The following is a 27,990-nucleotide window of genomic DNA, read 5'->3' as shown; positions in this document are numbered from 1 at the left end:
ATACTGCGCTTTCAGCATTACCATGGATATTATTTTTTTGTCTATGTCAAGTAAAAGATAAAGACCTTGTGTTTGAGGTGGTTGCCAGAAATCTATCCTTATGTGTTAGCAATGAGTTAAAAACCTTCTTCGAAAGGTGCCATGTCAGCTGTTTGGTGTCAGAGTTCAACAAGAGGACTGCTTTTTTGGCAACACGCATCTCTCAATGTCCTACTGTGTAGAGCTTATGAGCCAGCAGAGAGCTCTGCGTAAGGAGGGTAGGGAGGTTAATGGGGAGCAATAGCTGCTGGGGTAATCACAATTGCGTGTGTGTGTGCTGCAGCTCATGTTGGCACATACATGCAGGTGCACACACACGCGTATTTGCACAGAACAGACAGAAGGGGAATAGAGCGGGAGCCGGCTCGGTAGTAGCGGTTAAAGAGAACATCTGGCTCAGACCCAAACACCTGACACAGCATTATGTCCACCTGCAGTGTTTTATGGCGGTGCTAAGCTCTCTGGATTTTTAAATGTAAACCAACCTCTAAATGACCAGCAGGCCTTTTTCTTAGGCCTGCTGTCATCCTGACAGCAACGGTGGCTACACACAGTGGCCTTTGAAACTTAGACGTAATCCATCAGCAACGCTTTGCCAGGCACTGACGGTACAGAGCACGGTTTCAAACCTGGATCACACAGTGGCTTGTGTTTTTATGTCGCTCCGCTGTTTAAATAACAGGTAACAGAATTAGCACCGTATCAAATACATCGACCACAGACTATAGAGATACTCCATCCTTTTTACCTTGAAGTTCCTTTTGCTCCTTATTTCTCAGAGGAGGAGATCGAAACAAATTTCTCACCTAATTTAACAGCAAACTAAAATAAATGGGTCTACAACAAAGTGCCACTTTTTTTTCCCTCTTCCTTCTTGCACTTCTTCTAAATTCTAAATGCTTTCGCCTAAAAGTGATTAAAAATGACCAAATACCTTCCTTTTGCTCACTAAGTGCAAGCATAGGTGACGTTTAAGATTCTTGCAAGTAGGGGGGTAAAAGAAAAAACTACAATTAAATATATAGATCGTCTTGAGATTTGTGCCAACCATAATATGTGTAACATATACAATAATGCAAAAATGATAAGTAACATAATTGATAATGTTGACTACTAGGGATGTAACGATTAATCGTAAGGCAGTTCAAAATCGATTCATAGGTACACGGTTCACATCGATTCTCTGAAAATTGAATCGTAGTACTTTTTTAAACAGCAGAGGGCGGAATTTATTTATCCTTCTCTTGTCCAAATGCCGAGGCGGTGGGCGGAATCTGCTACTACATTGTTTCTGGCCGCCTTCTACTCTTAAACATGTTCATAAATGATTCCTTACCCCTTTGGCACCGAAAGAATATCTGTAATATTATGTGAATATCTGTAAAAGTCACGTTTTTCTATTAGCTCTGTCTGCTAGCGCATAGCATCTCTTCTTCGCTGTTAGAATAACTGCATGCCAACCGACTACTGGGTTACCAGCGCCCTCTGCTGGTCCAAACAAATGTCTGACGTAAATACAATGCAGACTGTTTTTTTTTTTTTTCTTTTTAAAGTCCAATTGTTAAGGCACAAAATACATTTTCAGTTGCACTTTTAAAAAGAAAAAGAACTATTATGCAGTTTTGCATTGTTTACTATAGAACCAGAATTTAAATTAATAGGCTTCTACTTCATTTGGATTATTCCTTTATTTATTTCATTCAAGATTTATTTTTAGTTAAATTGCATTGTTTTGAATAGTTTATCAAGGGATTCCTTTGACAATGAAAAATAAAAGGAAACAGTACAGTATTTTGTAGTTTGTTTCCCAACAAAAATAAAGGAATATTTTTCAGTCATCATTTGTCTACAGTCCCATTTTGTAAAATAAATCGTGAGAGAATCGGGAGTTGAGTGAATCGTTACATCCCTATTGACTACAAAAATGTGCATCTATCACATTGTTTAATGTTGTAAATTAATGATAAAATCAGGCCGACGGCTGCATTCTACTTCGGTTTTGCTGCAGTACCATACATGAACTGCTGGGTGCAGTGTCGCTTCACCATTTACATTGTGAAGAAGAATTTTGCAAAAGAAAAAGAACCAACCTAAAATCTCTCAAAAGTTCTGAAAAGAACAATAAATTATTTCATATATATTTTGTACATCACTGTGTTTTTTGGCACTTAAAATATTTTTATGTTATGTACATTATATTAAGAGCTGGGTGATACGGACCAGATTTCATATTTCAATATTTTTTCTGAAAATGGCGATATGTTATTATTCTTGATATTTTTAACTCAATAAAGTCTGACCAAAAAGACAAATTTGCTGATGAAAAAAGCTGCACAAGTTGCACAATATGTGCCACTTTAGTGTTTTTGTCCTCTAAGGGACAGCACGTGTGAGTGAGTTTCATAGTGTGGCTTGTTTATGGGAAGATCTGGGTTAGGATGCACTCATAAATCCATCTAAATGTGCTTTTCAGGCTGTTCTGAGAAGTAACGAGAGCATGCAATGACTATTAAAATTAGTATTTTAATACAAGATAATCTATAAAAATGTCTCAGAAATATGTTGAAATTGTATGGACAATGTTTGACTGTACTTTATGAATAATCTTAAATACTTGTTTGATGTTTTTTGTACTGGGTGACTGTATGAATAAAAACATGTTAAAAATATATAGATATATGCAATATTGTCATTTTCTATATCGCCAAGATAGTAAACTTGATATACCTTCAATCACGATGTACTGCCCAATGCTAATTAAGAATTTTATTTTTTTTTAAATGAATTTTTAAAAACTGTAATGTATTGTAATGAAAGCAATGCTCCCCCTGCCTCCATCTCAAACTCTGCACGAGTGCAAGGTTAAACTCCTTAAGACAATAAAAGTCCTTAACTTTCATACATCGGTAATTCCTGGCCCGTTTTTTAGGGGCAGCTCATAGAAATTAAGCTCTAATCCTTAAATGTGCATCACTTTTGTTCATTTAATTATATCACACACAGATTTATCTAATTGCACACGCCTCCATCCCCATCAATCACAGGCAGCTGACATCCCTCTGGCGTAGAAGATGACATTTTGATATGCTATCACAGATTCTGTTGGAGGTAATTGATGGCACACGTCTCTGCATATGACAAAGTGGCATGTCTACAATAGTCGAGAGTGCAGATATATAAAGAGCAGGTAGGACAATGAGACGATTTACACTACACCTTTGAAATGATGAATAAAGTGAGAAGAGTCCTAAGGGTGTTGGTGGGTGGTGAGTACGTTGAACCGACTCCAGGTCGAGGTATGAAGTAGACAGGTGCTTCTCAAAGACGGGACAGCCTGACAGTGTCCTGTTGGGGTTAAGGAAAGAGCGGTGTGTACAGGAGCAAGGGGGGGGGGGTGAGGAAGGGTCGAGGCATCATGCATCACCTGTCAGACACCCAACCAGTAAGGTCAAGACTCAGGACTGAAGACACTGGCATAAATGATTACCCAAACCGCCTTGGCTAAGCTTGAGACATGCATTTTTTATCCTCAGGGTCAGAGGTTTGAAAAATAAATGTCATAGCTCGCTGCTTGCTAAGATCGCTAACCTGACAGACCTAATCATACATCCAGCAGCACTTAGACGCCCCCCAAATCCCCAATGAGAGTAGCCTTCTGGTAAAGGAGAGCTCAAGAGGGCATTGGATAGAATATGTGGAAAGGAAAAGGAAATAGTTGTTCCCAAACAGGGGTACAGGAGCACATTGCAGGGCGTACTCGGAAAGATTTAAAAATTAATCAAAAAATAATTGGGAAATGTTCCAAGTTCCTTTTATTTTTTTTAACAATTGACCACAAACTAACTGTACTATCGCTTAATAAAATACTATGTTTTCTTGTAATTTATTGAAACCTGATTTTTCTTTGCTGTAGAGGTCATTTAACCACACTTCTGACTATAGGAGACAATAATTAACTATATTTTACAAAGGATACTGTATTTACTTACTATTGAAGTAATCATATAAAAGTTGCATAGTATTTATAAATGTATTTTTTTTAAATAAATTCCAGTCATTGTTTTGAATGTGTAGATTAAGCCTTAGGGAACCCATGTTGAGACACAGTTAGGGGGTTAGGAAAGCCAACTGTTCCACAAATTAAAAAGTATATGAAATTATGGAAAGGGTACTTTTTATATGAAGAGGGGGTACACATGATGGTACACGGGACCAAAAAGATTGGGAATCATTGATCTACAGTGCCAACTAGGGCTGGGAGATTTATCGAGACTCAAGACATATTGAGTTTTCTATTTTGGCGGTATAGAAAATCAACCCAGACCTTCCCCTAAACAAGCCACACTACATAACTCACTCACACATGCTGTCCAAGCTAAAAGTGTCACATACTCTGTAGCTTTTTGTCAATAAACGAGCCTGTGTAACATTTTGCATTAGCATTTTAACCTAGAATTGTCTTTTTGGTCTGACTTTATTGAGTTAAAAATGATTTTGTACATCACCATTTAGAGAAAATATATCGAGATATGAGTTTTGGTTCATATCGCCCAGCCCTAGTACCATCTGTGGACTGTTTGGGGTGAAAATGATATGTCCAAGTTACTCAACAGAACAGAACTATTTACTTTTTTGTGATGTAACTCTCAAACATAGCGAGGCTTACATTGGCTTCTCATTGCACAAGTCGTCTCATTGTTTTTTAAAGAAAAATGAAATCATATTTTCCCTTCAGCAAAAATAAGTGATGATGTAGAGGAAAAATTAGACATAACAAAATAAAGCCACCAGTAGAATCCTGGTTGGTTGCCATCTGTCTTCACCAATTAGTATTGTTGAAAGTAAGGAGAGAACAGAGCAGCATCAGGCAAAATATCACAAGCTGTTTGGACTGGGAACCATAGATCAGAAATGTCAGCTCCAAAGCCAGGGTTTCTGTTGGAGAGGACTATAAAGGAAAGGGGAATCACTGATGACAAGAGAGAGAGAGAAAGAGAGAGAGAGAGAGAGAGAGATGATTAAAGTATCCCAAATTCATGTTTAGATAGATGCAGGTTAAACATTGAAAAAACGATCAGTGCACCAGAAAAGGTGACCTTGCAACTTAAAGGTCTCATGTCATGCTATTTTTCATCATTCATCTCCATTTGTTCTAAGAATCCCAAAAACATAATATTTGAGGTTTATTTTCCCAAACTCACTTGTTTTCCAGAGTTTTAGTCTCTGAAAAGTTACTTTCTGAGCAAATTTACAAACAGGCTGATTTGTGGCCTACTTATGCATTTTCATGAGTGGGCGTGTCTATAGACGGGACACTGACTTGCTCCTCCGCGCACGGTGATGTAGGGCCAGAGGACGGCCCGCCCTCCTCCCACCCACTCCGTAGCTGAGCTCATGCTGATTTATAAACATGAGACAGAGCATGGGGGCGGGGCGTTCACCGGTACATACATAGACTGTAGAAAATACATACATAGCACTGTGCGAAGGACGCTGAAATGCTCACCTTCGTGGGCGTGTCTGTTTACATGTCAATCATGGCAGAGAGCTTCCTGGAGGCGCGGCTTCTCCAGCTCAGTGTCGTGTCAAATAAATTTGTCATCAAAGTGGGAACACGTCATCAAATTGGAGCAAGGTGTTTGGGCTCACCCTGCAGTAACAAAGGAGCAAATCACCCTCTAACTAATGATTGAGGGAAATAATGAAAAATACACTTTGGGCCTGTGTATGAAGCCCTAATAGCACTTTTATGATGTTTAAAGCACAGAAAAGTTGATTTAGCTTAACATGGGCCCTTTAAACCTAAAGCAGCATAAATACTGTAATAGGTTCAGGATCACCTGAGCTAATCCTAAACACAAGCCTTTCCGAAAAAGAAAGTCTTAAATCTCAATCCTGGCCTCCTGTACTGAAAACTGGGAGCTGGTCTGGAGTCTGATAGCTAAAGATACAAAACATGTGGTTCAAAGCAGATGACATTGTAAATTTTGTGAATGCATTGTGCTTTTTATTCTCTCAGCTATAAACTATTACAAAATATTAATTCACATTCTGATCATTTTGGCAAGCAAGCCACATTTACGAATCAAGCAAATGAAATTACTGACAAGTACGTCAAAGGTGGTAACGATCAAATACTAAAGTCCCTCTATATCTCATTATTTGAATCATTTATTGGCAAAATTAAAAAAAAATCAAAATCTCAGTTTTTAAATGACCAATATTTATAAAATTTGAGTGAGTTTTGTCAGATTTGTTGCGTAATTACAAGATCCATGGTGCACATTTCATCGGGATTTAAAAAACAAAAAATGGGCGTACGGCTACATTTGGACCTACTGTATGGTTATTAATGGAGATAGACATTTCTTCCAAGCCTTTAAAGTGTGAATAATGATGATCAGCTATCAACTAGTCAGGGCTTCTTGTTTGCTATCTTCCAAATATAAATGTACATTCTGATACATTTAACAAGTAAACAATCAAATAAAATTATGGATGTTGAATTTTTAGAATTTTACAGACAGGTACTGTACGTTGATGTTGGTAGTACCACTCGGGACTCTACATCCACTCCATTACGCTTCTTTATTCCCATTAAAGTTAAAGGAACTCTTGCTTTTTTCTCATTGTACTGGCAGTTTTTGATTTTGTGCTTTCCAGGATTTATTTTATTTTCTGTAGTTTTAAAGTGTTGTTCTTAAACTATCTTTTTAACCCGATTTACCTTCACAAAGAAAACAGTGAATCCGTAATAATAAAGCACTCTTGACAAAAGTATTTTTGAAGTATTTTGGAGGACACAGCATTTCAAATTGAAGAAAACTGGAGAGAATGAAAAAAAGACATCAGTGGTTACTGTAAAGCACCCAAACACTATCACTGTAGATGTTCTTATCGAGTCCATTTTAATGAAAACATCAAGATCCCATCCCACATGTCACTTCTCCTTGTTCCTTTTTCTACGTTCATCCATTCTTGATTATTTGGCACACCATTTTTTTTCCCACCCTCCTACTGTGATGGACCCACTGCAGTCTTGGTGGTGATTTCACAGTCCACCAGGCAGCGGCTTTGGTCTCGGGTATCCTGTGTGAAACTGTGTGAAAGTGTGGGAATGTCATCCCTGCGTTTCCCCTTTCCCGCATTGCGTTACGCTTGGAATCCTGCCCATTGCCTGCTGGGGAAATCCCACTTCCTTCACTGCAGGGAGGAGATTACTTCCTCTGTCCACACCTTCTCTCTCTTAACACAACGCATCGCTGCGGTCCATCCCTCGTCTACATGTAGAACAAAAATACACACATAATTTAATCAAACACAAATAAGGAAGTAGGCAGTGGTAATTTTGACAGGAAATTATAATTTAGCTTTAGTCAAAATGTTGTCATCAGGACTATTTTGAGTATAGTATAGTTTTAGTCAACAAAATAACAAGATTGTAATCGACTAAATTTTGTTACAGAATTATACAGTCGACTGAAATGTATAGCATAGGAGTTTATGCATTTTTATAAAGATTCACTTTCCATTTATCAATCTTTTTTCTCCCTCTTTTTTCCTCATTTTTCTTCTTTCTTTCTCTTTTTTCCTTTCCTTTTTTCTTTTTGTTTTTTCCTCTTCTTTCTTTTTCCCCTTCTTTTTTTTTCTTTCTTTTTTCTTTTTTTAATATTTTTTTCTCTCTTCTCTTTTTTTGTCTCTTTTTTCCTTTTTATTTTCCTTTTTCTTTTTTTGTTTTCTTCCTCTTCTTTTTTCACCTTTTTTTTCTTTTCTTTCTTGTTTCTTTTGCCATCTTTCTTACCATTTGTCAAACTTTTTTCTCTCTTATTTTTTCTTTTTCTTCTTTTTTCCCCTCTTTTTTTTCTTCCTTTCTTTTACCATTTTTCTTACCATTTATCAACCTGATACAGAATGGTATTATGTTTGTATACAGTATATATACGTGCCTCTTTCCTGTGCGTATTATCCGGTCCAGGCTCCTGACACGCCCACTGTGCGTATCAACCAAAAGCGCGTAGTCTATGAATGAAGGCGGTCTGAAGCCAAGGAGGCGGACTGGGCCATGATGCCATTATTTTGGGGCTATCTAGAGTTTTCCTAACACTTCAAAATGGTTTTGAAATTCGTGAAAATGATAAAGCGCATTTTTAGTTTGAAATGCCTTTGTTGATAAACAATGAAACAGGCTGATTTGATCAGATTATTGCAGGGAAAAGATCGGACACATTTTCCTGTCTGAGTCACAGTTCAAATCTCTCTTTTTCACCTCATTATAATGTTTGATTGTGTGGAAAGCCTGATTTTATTAACTTCTTACATTCCTGCATTTAGAAATAATCAGCGCGCATTAGTCGTCGTCGTCATCATCATCATCATCATCATCATCTGTCATCAATGTTCCACTTGTTATTTACTCTTGTAGTTTTAATTGGCATGGATTTAAAAGCTGAATGCGTACGTTATATAATAGCACGTCTTTGTATCTGAAGTGACATTCAGTAAATGAAATCAAATAGATTCTAAAACCTTGTTTAGTAAGGCCAAAGATTCCTGTGCTGGAAAATAAAAAAGATGTTTCACATACTGCAGTGAGATTGCATCCAAGAAAGGTGACAGTCGATGAACTCTGTGTCAGCGAGCAAATGAGACAAGGAGGAGATGATACAGGCAGGGATGAAAAGATGTATGAATGCCAATGCATTTCACAATAAAATGAGGTGGCGTGAGTTCAGACCAATTGGATAAAACCTGGAACAGGGAAAAGAAGATGAAAGTGACAACGCTGGAAAGAGAGAGAGAGGAAAAGTCAGATTGGCGTGAGATTTGTATCCAATCTATGAAGATGATCTTGTGTTCCATCATGGTGCTTTATTCAAAGCGAGGGTCACCCACACAGCGACCACAGGACAAAGATCCTATCACCTGCATGTGATTATACACACACACCATACAGAGTGTGCGGGGTGGTGGGGGGAGGGGAAGCAAAAGTTTTCTTTACACTTTTCTGAAATTCAGTCGAAATAAAAACAAATCTTAATATAATGTACATATTATAAAAATATTTTAGGTGCCAAAAAACACACTGACTGTACAAAATATATATGAATTTGTTTGTTGTTATTTTTGGCGCTCGAGTCCTTTCAAGAATGCACCCTACATCTCTCTGTAACTCTCGTTCTGATACTCATTAAAAATGGATATAAGAAGGCTAAAAGATAAAACCATGTGATGTGCCAACCATTCAAACCCATGTTGAAATTTTATTCTATCACATAACTGTTAGTTTCATGTCACAAACGTTTGTTCTACCTCAGGTGTTTACGTGTAGTATACTTTTTCAATGAAATGGAACCAAACTTTTGAAACTTTAGGTTGGTTCTTCTGTTGCGCAATTCTTCTTCACAATGTAAATGGTGAAGCGACACTGCGCCCAGCAAAAATGAAGCAGGAAGCGGCCGCCGGCCTGATTCATTTTTGTAGTTAACATTATCAATTATGTTATTAATCATTTTTTGCATTATTATATATGTTGCACACATTGTGGTTGGCGCGAATATGGAACAGAATCTGTGATAGCATATTAAAATGTCATCCTCTACAGCAGAGGGATGTCAGAGCCTGTGATTGATGAGGATGTAGGCGTGTGCAATTAGATAAATATATGTATGATTTAATTCAATGAGCAAAAGTGATGCACATTTAAGGTGATGAGAATTAATTTCTACGAGCAAAAAAAGGCCAGGAGTTACCGATGTATGAAAGTTAACAGACTTAAGGACTTTGACCTTGCACTCATACACAGAGTTTAGTTTTCCGTGCAGGGGGCAGGGTGAGCATTGCCCCTCCGAGTGGTCAAAAGTTTTCATGACTGTTTTTCCAAATTCATTCAAAAAATTAAATTCTTAATATAATGTACATAATATACACATGTTTTAAGTGCCATGAAACAAAGTAACTCTACAGAATATATATGCATTCACTTATTGTTTTTTTAAGAACTTTAGGTTGGTTCTTCTTCCGGCAGTTCATGTATGGTACTACAGCAAAAATGAAGCAGAAAGCTGCCGCCGGTCTGATTTTATCCTGAATTTACACCATTTAATGACGCGTTGACTCAAATTTTTGTTGTCAACATTATCAATTATGTCACTAATCATTTTTGCATTATTGTATATGTTACACACATTGTGGTTGACACAAATTTGAAGATGATCTTTATATTTAATTGTATTTTTTCTTTTTCCCCCCTGGCAAAAATCTCAAACTCCGCTTATGACACACACCTGAGAACACTTTGACTATACACACGCACACACACACACACACACACACACAATTTCTCTGACAACACACACCATCCTTATAGAAACAATCACACTAGTGCAAATAGGGAACCTATTGTTGCTTGAATATAGACTACTATGGCAATTTAGCTTTCCCTGGCTCAAGCAAACACTTCGTTGATGTTGTGCATGAGGCACACACACCCACACACACACATATACACACACTTACACACCCGTTGCAGCTGCACTTAACTAGGAAGGTAATTGACTTCAATGTCTGATACACAGGAGTGAAAAATGAGGTGAAATTGACTGTAGGCTGCTCTGGAGGGGAAGTCAATGAAGAATTAAACTGTGTGAAGGTCAGGCCGCTGTGATTTTGCTATTGTGTGTGTTTGGAGGCAATCTGTGTATTCACAGGAGTAAGGGAAATTTATAATTGCCTTGTAAACATGGAAACGTCAATGCTAACCTCTTCATCGATCTGTCCTTGCGTGTGTTCAGGTATTCAAAGCTGAACGACCCCGCGGACTGGTTATCCATCAACAGATCCAACGGTCAGATAGTAACCACTGCAGTGCTCGACCGCGAGTCCATCTACGTGAAAAACAACATATATGAAGCCACATTTCTGGCTACAGACAACGGTAAGAGCCATGTGTTAAGTTTTCCTTTTAGTCTTTACTTAGTTTAATAAACATCTACAGCTCATTTCACACCATTAAAAACAGTCATCGGCATGTATAACTACCCCATTAACTCATTTTAGGTGTAATGTTCTAATAACCTTAAAAATATAAGTGTTCAAACATCCATTTCAGTGCGATTGACGTACTTCAACAAGAAAGTAAACGGTGTTAATCTAAAAGTACTTGATTAAATGTCCCTTGTTGAAAAAAATCCCATAAAGCAAATTGAATTCTTATTAAATCACTTTAAAATGTGTTCCTGTTGTTTTCAAATAATGTAGATGATTAAATAAAGCTCATTTATTTGTTTAAATCAGGGGTGTCATAACTAATTTTAGTTCTGTGGCCAAATACGGACCAGTTTGAGCTAAAGTGGGCCACAGATTTTAGGTGGGAAAAAAGTAAATTCAACATTAAGGTGCTCTGGTTTACACTTTGATGTATAGATGAAATATAAATTATAAGCATGTGAGTGTATCAGTCCTTGCAGGATATTCACTTAAATTTCCATGATTTTAGGGAAATTTTGTGGCGTAATTTGAGGAAAGTTTGCCAGATTTTGGAAAAATTAAGAGTTCTTTCAACAATTTGAGATTAAAAATGACGGCCGTCATGTGATATAACATCTGGAAAACTGAGCTCTGCAAATATTGTGGATTGTAATTACATTTTTGTATTTTGAGGGGCTGAGATATCATTTTTTTATTTCTCAAGACAAATTGTGATGCTTTAAAGTAGGGGTTCTCAACCTTGGGGTCAGGACCCCATTTGGAGTCGCGAGACACTGGGAGGGAGTTGCCAGATGCTTTCAAAAAAACTAAGAACTTAAGCCCATTTTTAAATTTTTTTTTTTATTTTTACCCTTTTCCGACAACTACACCAAACTTGCAATATTCTAATCAGTTTTCATCACTTTTTTTGCCATATTTTTTTTTATCATTTTAATGCATTTTTGCTGCATTACTCTAATTTTTTGCCACTTTTCCATCATAGCACTTGTAAACCCTCTTCACCACCTTTCCCACCTAATGTTGCATATGTTGACCTCTTATTGTCCCTTTTAACCTCTTTATACCATATTTCATGCTTATTTTTGCCAATTTAACCACATTCAAGATTTGTCATGCCCATTATTTGCCAGTTTAAAGTAATTGTTCCAATATTGACACTTTGAACCCTTTGTACCACTTTTTGTCTGCAACTTTTAACCAATTTCTGTGGTTTTTTTTAAAAATCACCTTTTCCACCATTTTTGCTCACTTTTAACCCATTTTATTTTTGATTAAAACAAGGATTTACATCTTTAAGATGACTATATATGGCACGGATAAAAAAAAAAAAAAACACTTCTTGGATAACAGTGTATATTATTCAGATAAGTAAATAAAGATTCATAGAACAATGGATCATTATTTTGCTGACTTTATGGATGGGCCCCAAAAAGCTCTCCTCCTTATTCCCTCTTATAGATGACTCTGTCTCCACATGACTGTTCTTCAGTGTTCATGTCTGTGTTCAACCACCTTCAGGTACATTTAAGGTCCTCGGTCTCTGGAACCTTTATTTTTAGGGTTGCAGGCTGAAAAGGTTGAGAACCACTGATTTAAAGGGCCGGATTTGGCCCCTGGGCCCTGAGTTTGACATGTGCTTTAAATGAATGAACTTTGTCATTTGAAAAGCCTGTCACTTTGTGTTGATCCACTGAAGTATGATGCACCAAACTTAAATGAATGACTTTAAGGTTTATTTACAGAGGTTTATGTGCTGTGGCGTTATTTTTTTACCATCTCTAGAAGTGTGGATGAGCTCCTGTTTAGTAATGATTGACAGTGTCAGGCATCATGTTTTTATACCCTTCAGAAAGTAAGAAGCCGTCGGATTAGTAGTTGACATTTGACAGGTGTTGTTATTTGGTTGGTTTTTAAACAAATAGACATCTTGTTTGTGGATCCTTTCATTTACACGTTCACGTTTCATTTATTTCACCTCAGTAATGTGTCGTACGTACACAGGTGTGTTACCACCAACATTCGGTGTCACTAACAAGCAGTGAGGGTTCGCTGTTAGATGGTGTTGGTGGGCGCTGCCGAAGTACCAGCCGTCACAACACGGGAGGGATTACAGTGAGAGCTGTAGACAGTAGAGGAAGAAAGATGCAGCTTTATGTCACCCTTTTGACAACATTGGCCTGTGTCTGACCTTTTTCATATGTTTTCCTCCTAAAGAAGGTATACACACAGGATTTTTTTTTTTTTTTTTACAGATTCTTGCTATATTCTTGTTATAAATCCAGTTGAGGACTTTACACGTGCATAATTATTTACTTAGCTGATTAAAGCCACGTAATTCTCCTATCAGCCTTGGCAAGCTGCTTCCACGTGTCTACTACACATAGGTGGGATTATCAAACCACCAGAAGAGGCTTGTGTGTATGTGTGTGTCTGTGTGTGCATGAATGTTTGTCCACCAGCATATGTTATTGATTAGTGCATTAATCAGCCCCACAGTTGTAGTTTAGTGTGTGCATACGTGATGAAATCCTTTCCATATTGTCATCCTTACCGTTGGTCATAGTTTTTGTCAGTGACAGTTAACGAGACTATGACCAATTAAAAAAATACATGTGAACAAAAACTATATCTAGTTCATCTAGTATATATATATACAGTATATAAAGTTTTGTCAGAACTCATGGTCAATAAATCTTTGAAAAATGTGTAAACCCTTAAGCTGCGTTCACACCGAACGCGACTTTAGCGATTCTAGCAACTAGATTACATTCAAAGTCAATGTAAATGACGCAACCTCCCTACAAGCAACGTGACTCATTTGATTGAGTCGCTGGAATCGCGTTTGTTACTAGTGAAAAACGAATAAACAACAAATGATTATAAAACACAGAGGCAAGCTACAATGACCTCATGTAAAGGATTTTCAATAGTGGTAAAATAACCCAAAGTTGGGTCCAAAATGAAGATGTGTCATGAAGAAAAATTGTTTTATATCCCTTATGGGCCAATGAAAATAGTCAAAGAAAAGTGTTTTTTTCAGATTTTAAGAGACTGTTAAGAGTCTTTGTACATAGCTCAACACTGATGAAATTACAGGGAGCTGAGGTATTTGTAAAGTTGTTTACTGACCAACTCTTTTCCAATTTTGAGGGACTGGTATGTTCACCAGATAGAATGTATAGCAGATATTTTTGAGATTAGGTGGAGCTGTATTACTGTACCGCATTTCAGTTTTCTATGTGGTGTAATTCCTGAGATAATAGAAGCTGAAAATGGAAGAAAAATAGGGATGCTGAAAAATCACCACATACCTCCCTCACTCAATTGTTCATATTTTTATGAAGTATTCTACTGATCAAACTAAAAATTTACCGTTTGCGTTCGTCAGACGATTAAAACTAAATCAAAATGATGAGAATATGACTTGATGAAATTTAAGCTTATGTTTTTAAGGTTAGTCATACACAAATCAGATTTCCATAACTATTAATAGCTATTAATAATATTATTAGTATTGTTGTAAATGTCCAGTTTCATGATGATACGATATGACATCCATTACTTTGACAATGGTACAATATTTGCTGAAATCACAAAGTCTGCCACGATGATTCGATTCAGGAGTCTTCGATTGATTAAAGACAATATTAATAGTAATACCAATTAACACAATCCGTTATATTTCACCTAAAGCTAGAAAAAAAAATACCAACCAACTTTAATCTTTGGATTTGATTTACACTAATTGTTGAGACATTTCAGACATTTGAATGAAAGTCAAATATTTTTTTAACAAAAACAGAAAAACGACCCGTGCTGTGTTTCTCTGATGTTGGTCGACAGTTTGAGTTTCCATCAATTTGATCGGATTTTCGCTTTAACAATCAGTCAGTTAATCAGTCAATCAATCCAAATCGATGGATCGTCACAACCCTAGTCCGAGTTATTAGTAGATGACACAATGAAGGATTGTAATAAAATTAAATTCTTAGTGGAGTTTTAAATATCCTCTTTTGACTATCTACAAATGTTTGCTACTGTGTTGATATGATTTAGCATTGGACCTTTTTTCTCCTAAATGATTGTCATTTAAGGATCAAATTCTGCAAGGTCGTAAAAGTGAACACCAGATAGATTATTGAAGAAATACTTCAACATGTAGGTTCTTCTCTTGGCTCCTTTATCCTGAAATCTTTAATGTTTTGTCATAATTAAATGATCGAAGCTGTTATTTATTCATAAGCAGAATAAAAAAAGAATTAATTGTTTATATCTGTATTTATTATGTATTGAACGCCTTTTTTGCACTAAAATACAAGTTGTAGGAGTAGCTACTTAACCAACTTCTTCCATAAAGAACAGCAGCATAAAGTCCAACACAGAGTGTGTTAAACTGTCCATCCAGGCTCCTGCACTAAAACAAGCCCCATTAGAAATAGTGAAAAGTGGTGCTACATGTTGATATTTTGCAGCTGGCTGTGAATAAAAGACAATCCTAAAAACATTTTTGCATCAGTGACTTTGACCTACAGTTGTCCCTCTTGTAAAACTTGACAAAAACTAAAATATTAATATTGTCACTATTTTGAGGACAAATATCGAGATATAATTGTTGTTGATATCACCTGTCGTTAATCTATAGCATTTGTAATGGTATTGGTTTCCAGATGGTGCTCTATCCTCTCTACGGCTCTATTTTACTCTCCTTGTGGTGCGCGTCTTGCTCCATTGCCTTGTTTAATTGACAGATTTGTAAGCTTTGCATAAATCTGTGTAAATTACATCGCCCTTATCGCATCCCTGAAACGGGCCCTGGGGTCTCTTGATTCCATGCAATGGCTGAGCCAGTGGGGGATAACGGGGGGGGAAATGACTTGTAATTGGAGGCAGCCAAGGGTCGCCACCCCCCTGACACACACTCAATAAACACTTCTGAGCTTTAGACTGTCAGGCAGATTCCTTCAAGGAGGATTTCTCCACCACTATAAGGATTTTTCCTCTTCTCGCTCAGATGTGTCTTTCACTGATTGCCTTAAGTGTTTCATTCCCACTTGTGTGTAAATGCTGTTGCTGATGGTCGTCTGCTGCTTTGTTGTGGTTGGAGTGTGTGTGTGCATCAGTGCATGTCCTTGTATTCTAAACCGACAGTGGGATCGTAGAGCAGCAGCCGTAATGACGTGTTTACAGAAAGCATCAGACCACATTTCAACAATTGTTCTAACTATGTCCTCAGGGTGCACTATACCTTAAGCCAAAAACTGCTTTTTACACCGAGCTGCTCAATAACAACAGTCTGGGATGGCCAGTTGGAATATGACCCTAATGATCACGAAAATAGAGAGAGAAAGGTTCAATTTCTAATTATTAATCTTTTATGAAAAATAATCCAAAGACTTAGGTTTATTGTTTAGTCCAGTGGTTCTCAAACTTCTTTTGGCTCAAGTACCCATTTTTCTCTTACTCTTGAATTCAAGTACTCCCTTATGTCCGACTACAACATTTTGCTCAGAATTCTGTGAAAAAACAACAATTATAGGGCATAAAGCTGGAAGGAACACACATTTTAAAGGATCTCATTTTGTAAAAAGTGAATAAAACTGTATTTAGTGCCTCCTGAATAGATTTATGTATTCAGTTTTTGTCATTTCCTAATGTGGGACGGGGATTGAACTTCGTATTTTCAGTTCCTGTTTTAATCAAGATCATTTCTATCATCATTTTGTGTATTGTTGTGTGTTTTTGGTGTCATTTTGTGTATTTTGTTGTTGTTTGTCTGTTATTTTTATTATTCAGTATATTTTCCTCTCTTATGTGTGTTTTTTTTTGTTGTCATTTTGTGAGTTTCTGGTAATATAATAGTATGATAATGATTTTTAACAAATAGTAAACATTACGAAACCCTGTATTTTGAATGCTTTCATTTGTCACTTTTCCACTCTTTCTCTCTCACTAGTACCCCCTGTAATGCCATCACGTACCCACCCCCTTTTGAGAAGCACTGCTGTAGTCCACTTGTGTCAAACTCATGACCCGGGGGCCAAAACCAGAAAACATGAATCATTGTGTAAATAAAACTCAACAATAATTGCAGGGTGTTACAGTTTTTTTGCTGCTTATATCACGATTGCACTCATTTTTAGTGTTAAACAGTAAAAAAAACTCAAAATTCTGACAAAATTGTTAAATTTTCCTCAAAATATGGCAATATTTCCCTGAATTTAATAGAAGTTGGTCACAAAATCTAGGAAATGTTAAGCAAAGATCCTGTTAGGACTGATATCTATCACTTATTGCTCTGATATGGTAGGTTACTTCCATATTTAATTTTTTATGTATATGTAGAAGTGCAATCAATGTTGAAATTACTAGTTTTCTTACATACAATCTGTGGCCCACTTGAGATCAAACTGCTCTGTATTTGGCCTCTGAACTAAAATGAGTTTTGCAGCACTGGTTTTGTCAGTAGTTTGTTCAGCAGTTCAGCACCGTTAGTTTCTGCTGTTATTTTTGTTGGAAAATCCGGTGTTTTTACTCCCAACAGAGAAGGCTTTATGTACAGAATATTGAATTGCCACTCTAGTTATGTGTAAATATGCAGTACGTGCATTTGTTTGATTGTCTTGCAATCATCTTTTTTACTACAAAAGCCCTCGCTATGAATGCAGACGTACTCTGCTACATGCGCTCTGACTCTGAAGGGTTAGAGTCGGCTTTAGGGCTAATAGAAGAACTGTAAAGTACAATTGTCTGAAGTATTTCAGTCTCCTGCAGCTCAAGACTCAGTTCCTTCACTGTGAATGAACAATAATGCTTTTACCTCTTTTTTTTTTGGCCTTTTTTTTCTATATATATTCCCTTTGATTATTCCTTTCTCTATCGGCTTTTAACTCTCTTTTCTTCCCTTTCAATCAAACCTTCACATCACATCTCGTCTGTGCTTCTCCTCCTGTCATGATCTGATTTTTAGTGTCTCACTCTGCTCCCCAGGCTCTCCTCCAGCCAGTGGTACAGGCACACTGCAGATCTATCTGATAGATATTAACGACAACCCCCCTGCGCTCATACCCAAGGAGTCGCAGATCTGCGAGCGAATAAACAAGAATGTCCACGGTGTAAACATCACCGCTGCCGACGCAGACACGGACCCCAACGCTGGACCTTTTGTTTTTGAGCTGCCCAACTTCCCGTCCAGCATCAGGCGCAACTGGACTATTTCACGGATCAGTGGTGAGCGGTTGTAGAAGCAAAACGTAGGGGAAAATGGTCTTTTTTTCCTCATTATTTCCTCACTATTATAAGTAATAAAACACATTCCATTAAGTCGTTAGTGAAACACTGGATTTTCTATGGCAGTGGTTCCCAACCTTTTTTCTGCCATGACCCCATTTTTAGAAATACTAATTTCTGGCGACCCCCAGAGACTTTTTTTTTCTCTAAAATTAGTTTTTGATCATATTTGTTATAATGTGTTATAAATACAGAGTAGTAAGAATTAGTGCACAAAGTAACAAAAAGTGCCAGCTCAGATATTTCCAAACTGCTTTTTATTTTAACTAGATTTATATTTGAGAAAGTGAAAGTGTGTATATATATATTAATATATAATTTAAGCTCTGAGCTTTCTGCCTCTTCCTGCACAGTATACCTGTATCTATTTGTGTTTCATTATGCAAAATACATAAATAAAAAAATAAGTAAATCTAAATTTTAAATTGAAAAAAATAATATATATATATATATATATATATATATATATTTTTTTTTTAAAGATGTATGTATTTTTTTAATTAAAAAAATATGAAAATAAATAAATACATTTAAAAATATAATTTGTATCTTTTTTATTTTTTATTATTACGAGACATTTCAAGCAACCCCGTTTTATTTCCAGGCGACCCCACATGAGGTCACGTCCCCAAGATTGAAAAATCCTGCTCTATGGACAGGTGAAGTCCAATTCAAGAATAGTTCTTTAAAGCTGCTACCCACGACAATCTTTCTATTTGATAAAATCACAGTGTTGGCTTCATAGAGCAATAAATCATTTACTCAAAAAGAAACAAAAATTGTCAGAAATGCAGCTCACTTGGTTTTGCGCATTGCATTGTGGGATTGTGGGATGTGGAGTACCGTAGATGGATGTATAGAATTGTTTTTTGCTTTATTATTACCATAATGTATTCTGTTTTCTGCCAGACAAGACCAATAGTTGAGTTGTCCATTACCCTTGGAAATGCTCAAAATCTAAGTAGCGAAATAAAAACTGGTCATGGAATCACCTGGATTGAGAAAAAACACTCAGATATTGCTAAAAACTTTTTCCAGACATTTCAATATTGAAATGTATCGCAAAAGCGCAATGGAAACACTTTTTGTACAATTACATGTCATATCTCCATGGTGCGGTCTGTGTGAACAGAAGACATTTCTTAGCATTGTACTTAAAAGTTATTCGTGCTATATTACAACAAAGGAATGCAGAATGTTATAAGGAGTGAGTAGCAGAGTTTTGAGCGTCCATCGTCCTGCATCAAAGTCTCGCGGGATGAGATTTCACTGGAGTTCCGAGGCTCCCTCTCAAAACAACCTTTAATGGAAACATGTTCAAAGCACGATTATACTTTGTCGAAATTTTTGAAATATCGCTTTTAATTTAGGAAAAACTGTAATGGAAACACAGCTACAGATTCACTTGTTAGATCATCTGACTCAACAAGATTTTTATGTAAACCCAAAGATAAACATTTCACTTGTCACTTTGGCAGAGTTTTTCATTGCACACAATCTCAGTTTTCCTACAATGTCAATAAGAGAGTGTTTACGGTGGAGACCAAAACAAACTTTTGTGCGGCCATTTCAACCTTTTTTCTTTTCTTTTTGGAGTAAACAATGTTTGATTCATTGATCTATGAGGCCAATGCTATGATTTTATCTAATAAAATATTATCTAGGCTAGACGCTTTAAGTTTGGATTGTAGGAAAATATGAATATGACATTTATAATGATGAAGTGTTTATGAATGTTGAACCATCTCAGATCTGCTGATGGTTTTTTAAAAAAAAATAAAAACATGATTAGTTGGACTTTTACAAATAAACTTGGCTTTTTTTAAGATTTTGCACTCTTCATTCACAGGAGACTATGGACGGCTTGGCCTGCGATACCAGGTCTATTTAGAACCGGGAATGTACGAGGTTCCTGTAATCGTGTCAGACTCGGGGAACCCACCCTTGTCCAACCGGTCGCTGATCAAGGTAAAGGTGTGTCCCTGTGATGAAAATGGAGACTGCACCACACTGGGGGCTGTGGCAGCCGCTGGACTGGGGACTGGAGCCATCATCTCCATCCTGATCTGCATCATTATACTGCTCAGTGAGTTAAAAAAGTTCCCCCACTGCCCCGTTACAGCTATACGATATGTCAAAGTGGATGGTGTTAAAGTTTCAAGCCTTTCCCACAGAAAAAAGCATTCCAGGGCTGGGTTATGAAACTTTAATTTGGCTGTAGCGCAACAAAAGTTAATCACCAAACACATATTTTCTATAATGCATGAATGGCTTTCCCTGCTGGTCTGCGCTTCAACGTTGGCATGGTGAAGTCTTTGGATGAATTTGTACTGCTTCTCCTGCTTGCATGCATCCCTACAAATGATATACTGCTTATCCTCTTCAGGTATCGTACGAAACCCTGCAAATTTGGAATTACAGGCTTTGATGTCATATTGCAAGTTTGAGAGTGACCTACTTTTGCAATTTATTACCTTCATGTTTTTTGTTTTTTTTTTCAATACAAGTGCAACAACATAAAAATATCCTGCAGATAAATTTGATGTAAAATATAAAGTAAAAAAGAAAGTACCAAGAAGACCACAAAGCAAGTCTTTCAACCATAGAATAAGAAATTAAGCTTGATTCTGGAGGTTATCGTTTATAAAGATTATAGATTGTGAGAAACATGCACGTTATCCACTCGTTGTGCTACTGGGAACTCAGTTAACTATGCAATTTTGTAAAAGGATTGAGTAGAAAAGAAGATCATTTGTCATGTCATGCTGCCTTTTGCTTCTTATCGGGAGACGTGTGTCATTTGTGATCATTTTGTCTTCACGGTTGATGTGTTCGAGGAAGGAAAGATGTGCAAATATTGAATTGATCATAAAAAGACAAAGTTGTGGAGGCTAATTACATTATGTCTAGAGCAGAGGTTGAGCAATACATTGATTGCGGAGGCAGTGGGTGTCGATATCATATCTGATACCCATTACTCCCCCCATGTGCATCTTGCACCAGTGAAAACGCATCAGTTTTTGGTCTTGTAATGTACTGTCTACAAATGAGCAGTTTTAAAAACCAATCCTGCGCAATAACACCTAGAACTGACTCCAAAATAAAGTATGAAATCTGAATTATAAATTCTTAATTACTTTGGTTTAAGATTGAGATGGGTGATATTATCAGCCCACTGGTATTAGCGGACAATATTTGCTATAAGATGTAATACGTTTTGACTGTCAACTGACAATCGAAACATGTCAGGAGATTAAAGTGCATTTCCTGAATAAATGAAACCTTAACATATTATTCAAAAAGAAGACAAGAGGAATTTGCTGGAATTTTTACGCGGATGTCAAGGACACATCAAAGTGATCAACAGATGCCTCTGAAGAAGACTGGCAGTTGACAGTCAAAATATGTCAGGAGATCAAACTAAATATCCTGAAAAAATGTCTGAATACATTTAACCTTAACATATTAAATGTAATGTGACCTCGGAACTGCTTTTTTTCCTCCACCGATATTTAAATAGTGATATGTGCTGCTCTGCATTAAGCAATGTGCTCCTGAATTTACTTTAATGATAAAACAGTGTTATAAAGGGGTGGAATATAATGTTTTTTTGGATTTCTCAACCTCACCTTTCCATATGAGTCATTTTCATTGATTGTTCTTTATTTATTTTCATTATTAGGCAGTATATTCAAGTATGAAGTGCTTTTATGTCTAAATTTCAATGTACTGCAATTATAATAAAATGATGTGCTTTAAAGTGCACATTAAAATGTAAACTGAAAGTATACTTTTTGATTTTGATTTTAAAATATGTATACTCTAAGCACACTTGAATAAAGTTATTTTTCGTAAGGGCTGTTTTGTACATTTTTAACTAACTTGCTCACGGACTAACCACTAAGCTAACACTAATTTTCTAGCTATCTTCATCGATCTGCCAAGGTGCTGAAGTGTCAAAAGTTCAATGAGAATCAGAATCAGAAAAGTTTTATTGCCAAATGAAACAATACAAGGAATGTTACTTGGAGTTTGGGTTAGCGTTAGTATTTCAGCATCCAGGCAGCAACTTTTAGCTGACATCTGATTGGCTACAGTCCTCTAAATTTGTAATCTAATGTTGGGAGAGTAAGTAAACAGGATCTCCTGAAATTCAGTTGTGTTGTTTTGTTTTGTGTTGTGTTGTTGCAGGCTGTTGCAGCATACCCTAAAGGTCACTTTCCTGTGTGTACGCTTGCAGGTATGGTGCTGTTGTTTGTTGTGTGGATCAAGCGCAGAGAAAAAGAAAGACAGACAAAGCAACTCCTCATTGACCCTGAAGATGATGTCAGAGATAACATCCTCAAATATGATGAAGAGGGAGGAGGGGAGGAGGACCAGGTAAGCTCCTGTGATGCACAAAATGCACATGCTTTCTTAACTGTTCTGTTGTAATCAAATATTACTAACACATTTTATCCTTGGCGTCACTCTGACCCCAGGAATTTTTGCGTCCAGAAAATGATTGTCGGAAAATTGTTGACCAAGTTTTTGTGTCAGGCACTTTGTTTATTTGTTGAATACATAAATAACCTCTTGATAAGGAAACATTGACCTGTTCTATAGCGCCACCATCAGGCCAAACTTTTAAATTAGAATGAATTTATCTTCAATAGTTTTCATCCAAATCTTCTCAAATTTACAGACAGCAGTAATGACCACAAGAGTATGAACCCTATTGGTTATTGTGATGATCTCGTCCAAATATTTTCTAATTTAGGGTGCACATTCATGACTCACATAATAAACTATATTGATTGATGTTGGTGACCCTTCTCCCACCTTTCCTCTCATTAACATATTTATTGGCCTATTTTTATCTCCTTTTGTCCTCTGTCTCAAACACATCCTCCTTTACTTCGCTTTCACTGTGAAAGAGCTGTTCCAAAATCCCCCTTACCCCCATATCATGTATAAACTCAATTGTATCAACTCTACACCTGCAGATGTGGGGATATAAGGTCACACGTGGGTCACACAGAGACAGGTTTTACATGGCTAAAACAGATTGGGGTCCAATTGACCCCAGAGGAACACCTATACGTGTAATATGCGTTCAGCATATTGAAAAAACATCATCATGATGATTTTATGCTTAGGAAAAGTCATGAAATATGAAGCAAAAAAAAAAAAGAAAAGTCAATTATAATTTTTTGAATGATGAACATCGAATGGGGTCAAATTGGCCTCAAGGATAATAGGAGGGTTAATGTTGGCCTTCTTCACACCTTTGTTCCCCATGTGGTTCTGTAGGACTATGATCTGAGCCAACTGCAGCAGCCGGACTCCTTGGAGCACATCATCAGCAAACCTCCAGGTGTGCGTAGGGTGGACGAACGTCCTATAATCCCAGAGTCACAATATCCCATCAGACCTGTGGTGCCCCACCCAGGAGACATTGGGGATTTTATCCATGAGGTAAGTGAACACACATGCACACACATTAGGCATGCAACAATTCTCAATTATATATTGAACTGTTCAGGACATCCATCACGGTTCATTACTGACTTGTGAACTGCCGTTTTTACTGCTTGGCGTACATGCTCTGTGCATTGTATGTCTATCTTTTGTCTGTGTGCTTGTGAGTCTGCACACAGGGATTATGAAACCCTGCCACGTTAGTTAATAAACCAATCACAAAGCACGCCCAGTGCCTTCGTTCAGACATATTCCACTTTACAACCATTTTCGGTGGTTGATCCATGTTTCAAAATAAATGGCCAGTTTTAAGTTTACTGAAGTAGGGGTATTTATTAAAAGTAATTACTTTTTGTATATTTATTTTATTGTTGAAGTAATATTTCCCTAGTTTGTATATGGGCTGCCAGGATTAAGCACTTCATTTGTAAGTGTTATTTTATTTTGTATGTATTTTATTAAGATTTGTTGAATTTTGTTTTGCTTCAAATTCAAATAAAAGGGTTTAAAATGAAAAAAAGTAACTCTCTTTCTTAATCCCTTGCTGTTTTTTTTAAAATGTACTTAAAACACTTAACCCTGAAAACACTTTGATGGCTCGAGCAATCAGAACCGAACCTTGATTTGTGACCAAAAAACTGAAGTACTTATTGAATCATGTATTGTTGCATCCCTAACACACATGGTGCATTCACAGCAGCTCAGTAGTCATCAATCTGGTTCTTCCGCTGCTTTAACTTCTCATCGACCTGACATTTAATGTGATTACTCATTTCTGGACTCTGTTCAATACGAAAAGCTCCTGCATGGCGGTGAGAACAACAAGTTTTGTTTGACTTTACAGCCACTCTCACTTTGTCAGGTTTATTTTCTCACACGCACACACACACACACACGCCGACACACAGTCACACTCACAACCACTGGCGCTAGCACACTGATGCGAGAAAATGCTGATTGACAGACTCGTGACAACACGTTCACACTCGAGAGGTGTTGGCAGCTGTTCAGCTTTGATTCATCCAGCCTTGACTTTCTTTCTATCCTCTCTCTCCTCTGTACTCTCTCTCTCTTTTGCACATATATACTCACCTGATCTCGCTCCAGCAGTCTGGTTAAACACCAACACAGCAAACACATGGTGTTTCTTTCACGCAGTCTTCCCACTGGGGTTGAGGCTTTTTAGGTTTCTATCGGATGTTCTTTCACTGAAACCGATGGAGTCCACTCCTCCTTTCACCTGCCTAATCCCTGGAAGTCAATGGGCCTAATTTATCCTTGTGTGACTCAAGTGTAGGCTTTTAAAAGTTAAATCTACAATACATCATTTATGAGGCTTTACTCACAAGAATGGCCATGGTTACATAATGTTTTTTTAAATTTTTTTTAAAATGATTCGGAATTAACGTATTCTGCCTCGTGTTTAAATAGTAATTCCGAATTGAGGTTTACATGGAAAACAGGTTTATTCGGCTTTATTCAATTCCGCTATAGGTCTATGGGTTTACCCTGTCCGAGCATGCACAGAACAACCGTAATTAATTTAAAGCGGATCTAAACGCTGACAAGATAGACAAATTGTTTAATTCAGAATTAAATTCTGAATAAACCAGCCACCTAATTCGGATTTCAGCTTAATTCGGAATTACATTTTCATTTGCAGTTAAATGTTTACAAGGTCAGTTTAAAAAGGATTTGATTTTTATTCTGAATTAAATGGGATTAAATCTGTCATGTAAACGTGACCAATGAGGATCAGGATTCAGTCTCACAATGAGGAAAACTGCTCATTTCTGCGTTATTTTATATATAACATATGATAAGATGCAATGTATTCAGGCACACAGAGCTCAAAATCTAAAGCAACTGAGCTTCTCCCGAAGAATTAGTCTGGAGGAGTCCCATAATAGTGATTCATTCTGCTATTTCATTTGTCCCTACAAAAAAATACCCTGCTATAACAGACACTATGCAAAATCAGCAATGCAGGGTTTCCAAGATAACTTTTTAAAACGGAAGGTCTAATGCATGATATTATCAGCTTTTTTTCTTTGTTAAAATTTTTGACCATGAAAGGATTCACATACAGCATATAGGCAAAGCTTACAATGCAGAACATAGAGATAAGACGGTGCTACAACAAAGATAGCTATCATTTAAATTAGCGCCATTGTGAAAAAAGAAGAAGCATGAAGTCGAGTTTAAAAGCTACTGAGGTTTTCTATCTGCAAGCACAGATTAAACTTGATAAATTTTAATTATTTACATAAAAACAACATGCATTTTGCAGGAAAGAAACTTTAAAAAATCAGTTCCATTTCTATACTGCATGTTAAAACTGTAAAAAAAAAAAAAAAAGTAATTTTTCTCTCTAAAATGTTTTGGTAAACGTCAGGACATGGGTTTGCAACCCTGCCTTGAATAGTTAATCTTGCCTGCAAGATGGATTATCCTGGTGTTCACAAACACAAAATCCAAACCGAAACGGTTAGAATCAATCATGAGGCAGTGTTGTGATTTAGGGCGGGATATCCGGAGGGGAGGGGCTACACATCAATCTGGCTATTGCAGGGTTACCAGATTGGATCCGGATTGTGCATTTTTTCCCAAAAAGATAAGGGTTGCAATACATTTCCACCTACTGTATCAATAATAATGGGAATAGAATATTCTTGAAAGTGTGAATATATGTTTCTGCTCTGTGTTTTCCATGCAGGGTTTGCGAGCAGCAGACAACGACCCCACAGCTCCTCCGTACGACTCTCTGCTAGTGTTCGACTACGAGGGCAGCGGCTCCACCGCCGGCTCCGTGAGCTCCCTCAACTCCTCCAGCACGGGGGACCAGGACTATGACTACCTCAATGACTGGGGCCCCCGCTTTAAGAAGCTGGCCGACATGTACGGAGGAGGCTACGAGGATTAAAATTAGCCCAGGCGCACACACACACACACACACACACACACACACACACGAACACACACTCACACACACACACACACACACACACACACACACACACACACACACACTCCCTCGCCCTCCGTCAGCTGGCCTGCCATGCTATGCCCAGTCCTGAGACATGCTCACTCCGACTGACTGACCAACCAAACCAATCCAATTACCCACCACAGAGGACAAGCCCGATGAGTCAGTTTGGGGGGGGTTACGCTTCTCAACCGTCTCCTGCTCTAAGCCTAAGACTGAAAGGGAAGCTGCTGGGCTCCTCACAGCGTGCATTCTTACACGTTGTGTTGCTGTTGTAGATGTAATATTCGTTGCATTCATCTGATTCTGTTTCTACTTGAGTGTGAGTAGCTTTTTTTTTGTTCTCTAAAGTCAACCCCCCTGCCTGCCTCTCTGAGGAAGCTTATGTTGAGCATAGGTATGAAAGTCCTTCCTTCATGGACAACTTTTAGGTTTATTGTTTTTTGAACTTGAATTACTTAGAACAGAAGCACTGTTGTTTAAAAAGTGCCTTCAGTGGTGCGTATTTCGGCAGACTCCTGCTAACTCAGGATTGGTTGCCATTCTCTGGGCCTAAACGTCCCCCCAAACACCCACCCTACCCCCAACCCCCATCTGACCCCTGACCCTTTAACTCCGCCCTCATCATCCTTACCCATCCTTAAGATGCTACAGTAGAAGCGGGAGATGTTACGCTAGTTTCAGAGGAGCAGCAACAGGCTTGCAAATGGGATTTTGTGGAGAAGTATTGTACATAAAGTGTGTCTTTGGACAAATTCTTCACTTTTCTAAGCAGGCATATCTATGCTGATTATTGAAATCACAGTCTTAGAGAAGAATAATCCGTGTACTGTCCGTTCTTTGGTTATTCCGTTTTAAAACCAAATCAAAATAACAAATAAACGGTGCGGTTATTTACTTTTACTGACTTAAAACCAAAACAGAAATAAAGACAAATCAAAAAACATGATAAGCAGCATTTTTCTGTTTTAAATTTTTATTTTGTTGTTTGTGTGATATTTTGATATTTACAGGGAAACTAGGATGAGAGCTTCATGTTTTAAGCTCACCACACAGAGGGGACCCAGAGATGGGGGCAGGGGTTGACTGTGACCAAAATTCAGCCCTGGCATTTTCTATCCAGACCAGCCCACTACATTATCAGCGACACAGCGTAAAAGCTGTTAATTCAGTGATTCTTAATTTAAATTATTATTCCCCCAGAAAACCTTAAGTTTTGCCTTTGGCCATTT

At 37.4% G+C, this 27,990-nt stretch overlaps 1 protein-coding gene across 2 annotated transcripts in view; it reads left to right on the top strand.

The window, feature by feature from the left end:
* The window catches only part of LOC114466795 (cadherin-4-like), a 393,955-nt gene extending 366,277 nt beyond the window's left edge, over positions 1–27,678 (top strand). For both annotated transcript variants that reach the window (XM_028452546.1, XM_028452545.1), the window contains 6 exons: positions 10,830–10,972; positions 18,013–18,252; positions 20,162–20,398; positions 22,553–22,692; positions 23,605–23,769; positions 26,489–27,678. In XM_028452546.1, the coding sequence (XP_028308347.1) occupies positions 10,830–10,972; positions 18,013–18,252; positions 20,162–20,398; positions 22,553–22,692; positions 23,605–23,769; positions 26,489–26,695 (1,132 nt within the window). In that variant the 3' untranslated portion in view covers positions 26,696–27,678. The remainder of the gene's footprint in view (positions 1–10,829; positions 10,973–18,012; positions 18,253–20,161; positions 20,399–22,552; positions 22,693–23,604; positions 23,770–26,488) is intronic.
* The last annotated feature ends 312 nt before the right edge of the window (positions 27,679–27,990 follow it).

The sequence above is a fragment of the Gouania willdenowi genome, chromosome 7, assembly GCF_900634775.1.
Source record: "Gouania willdenowi chromosome 7, fGouWil2.1, whole genome shotgun sequence".
Lineage (NCBI taxonomy): Eukaryota > Metazoa > Chordata > Actinopteri > Blenniiformes > Gobiesocidae > Gouania > Gouania willdenowi.
The sequence above is the reverse complement of the archived record's forward strand: the minus strand, read 5'-3'. Positions and strand labels throughout refer to the sequence as shown.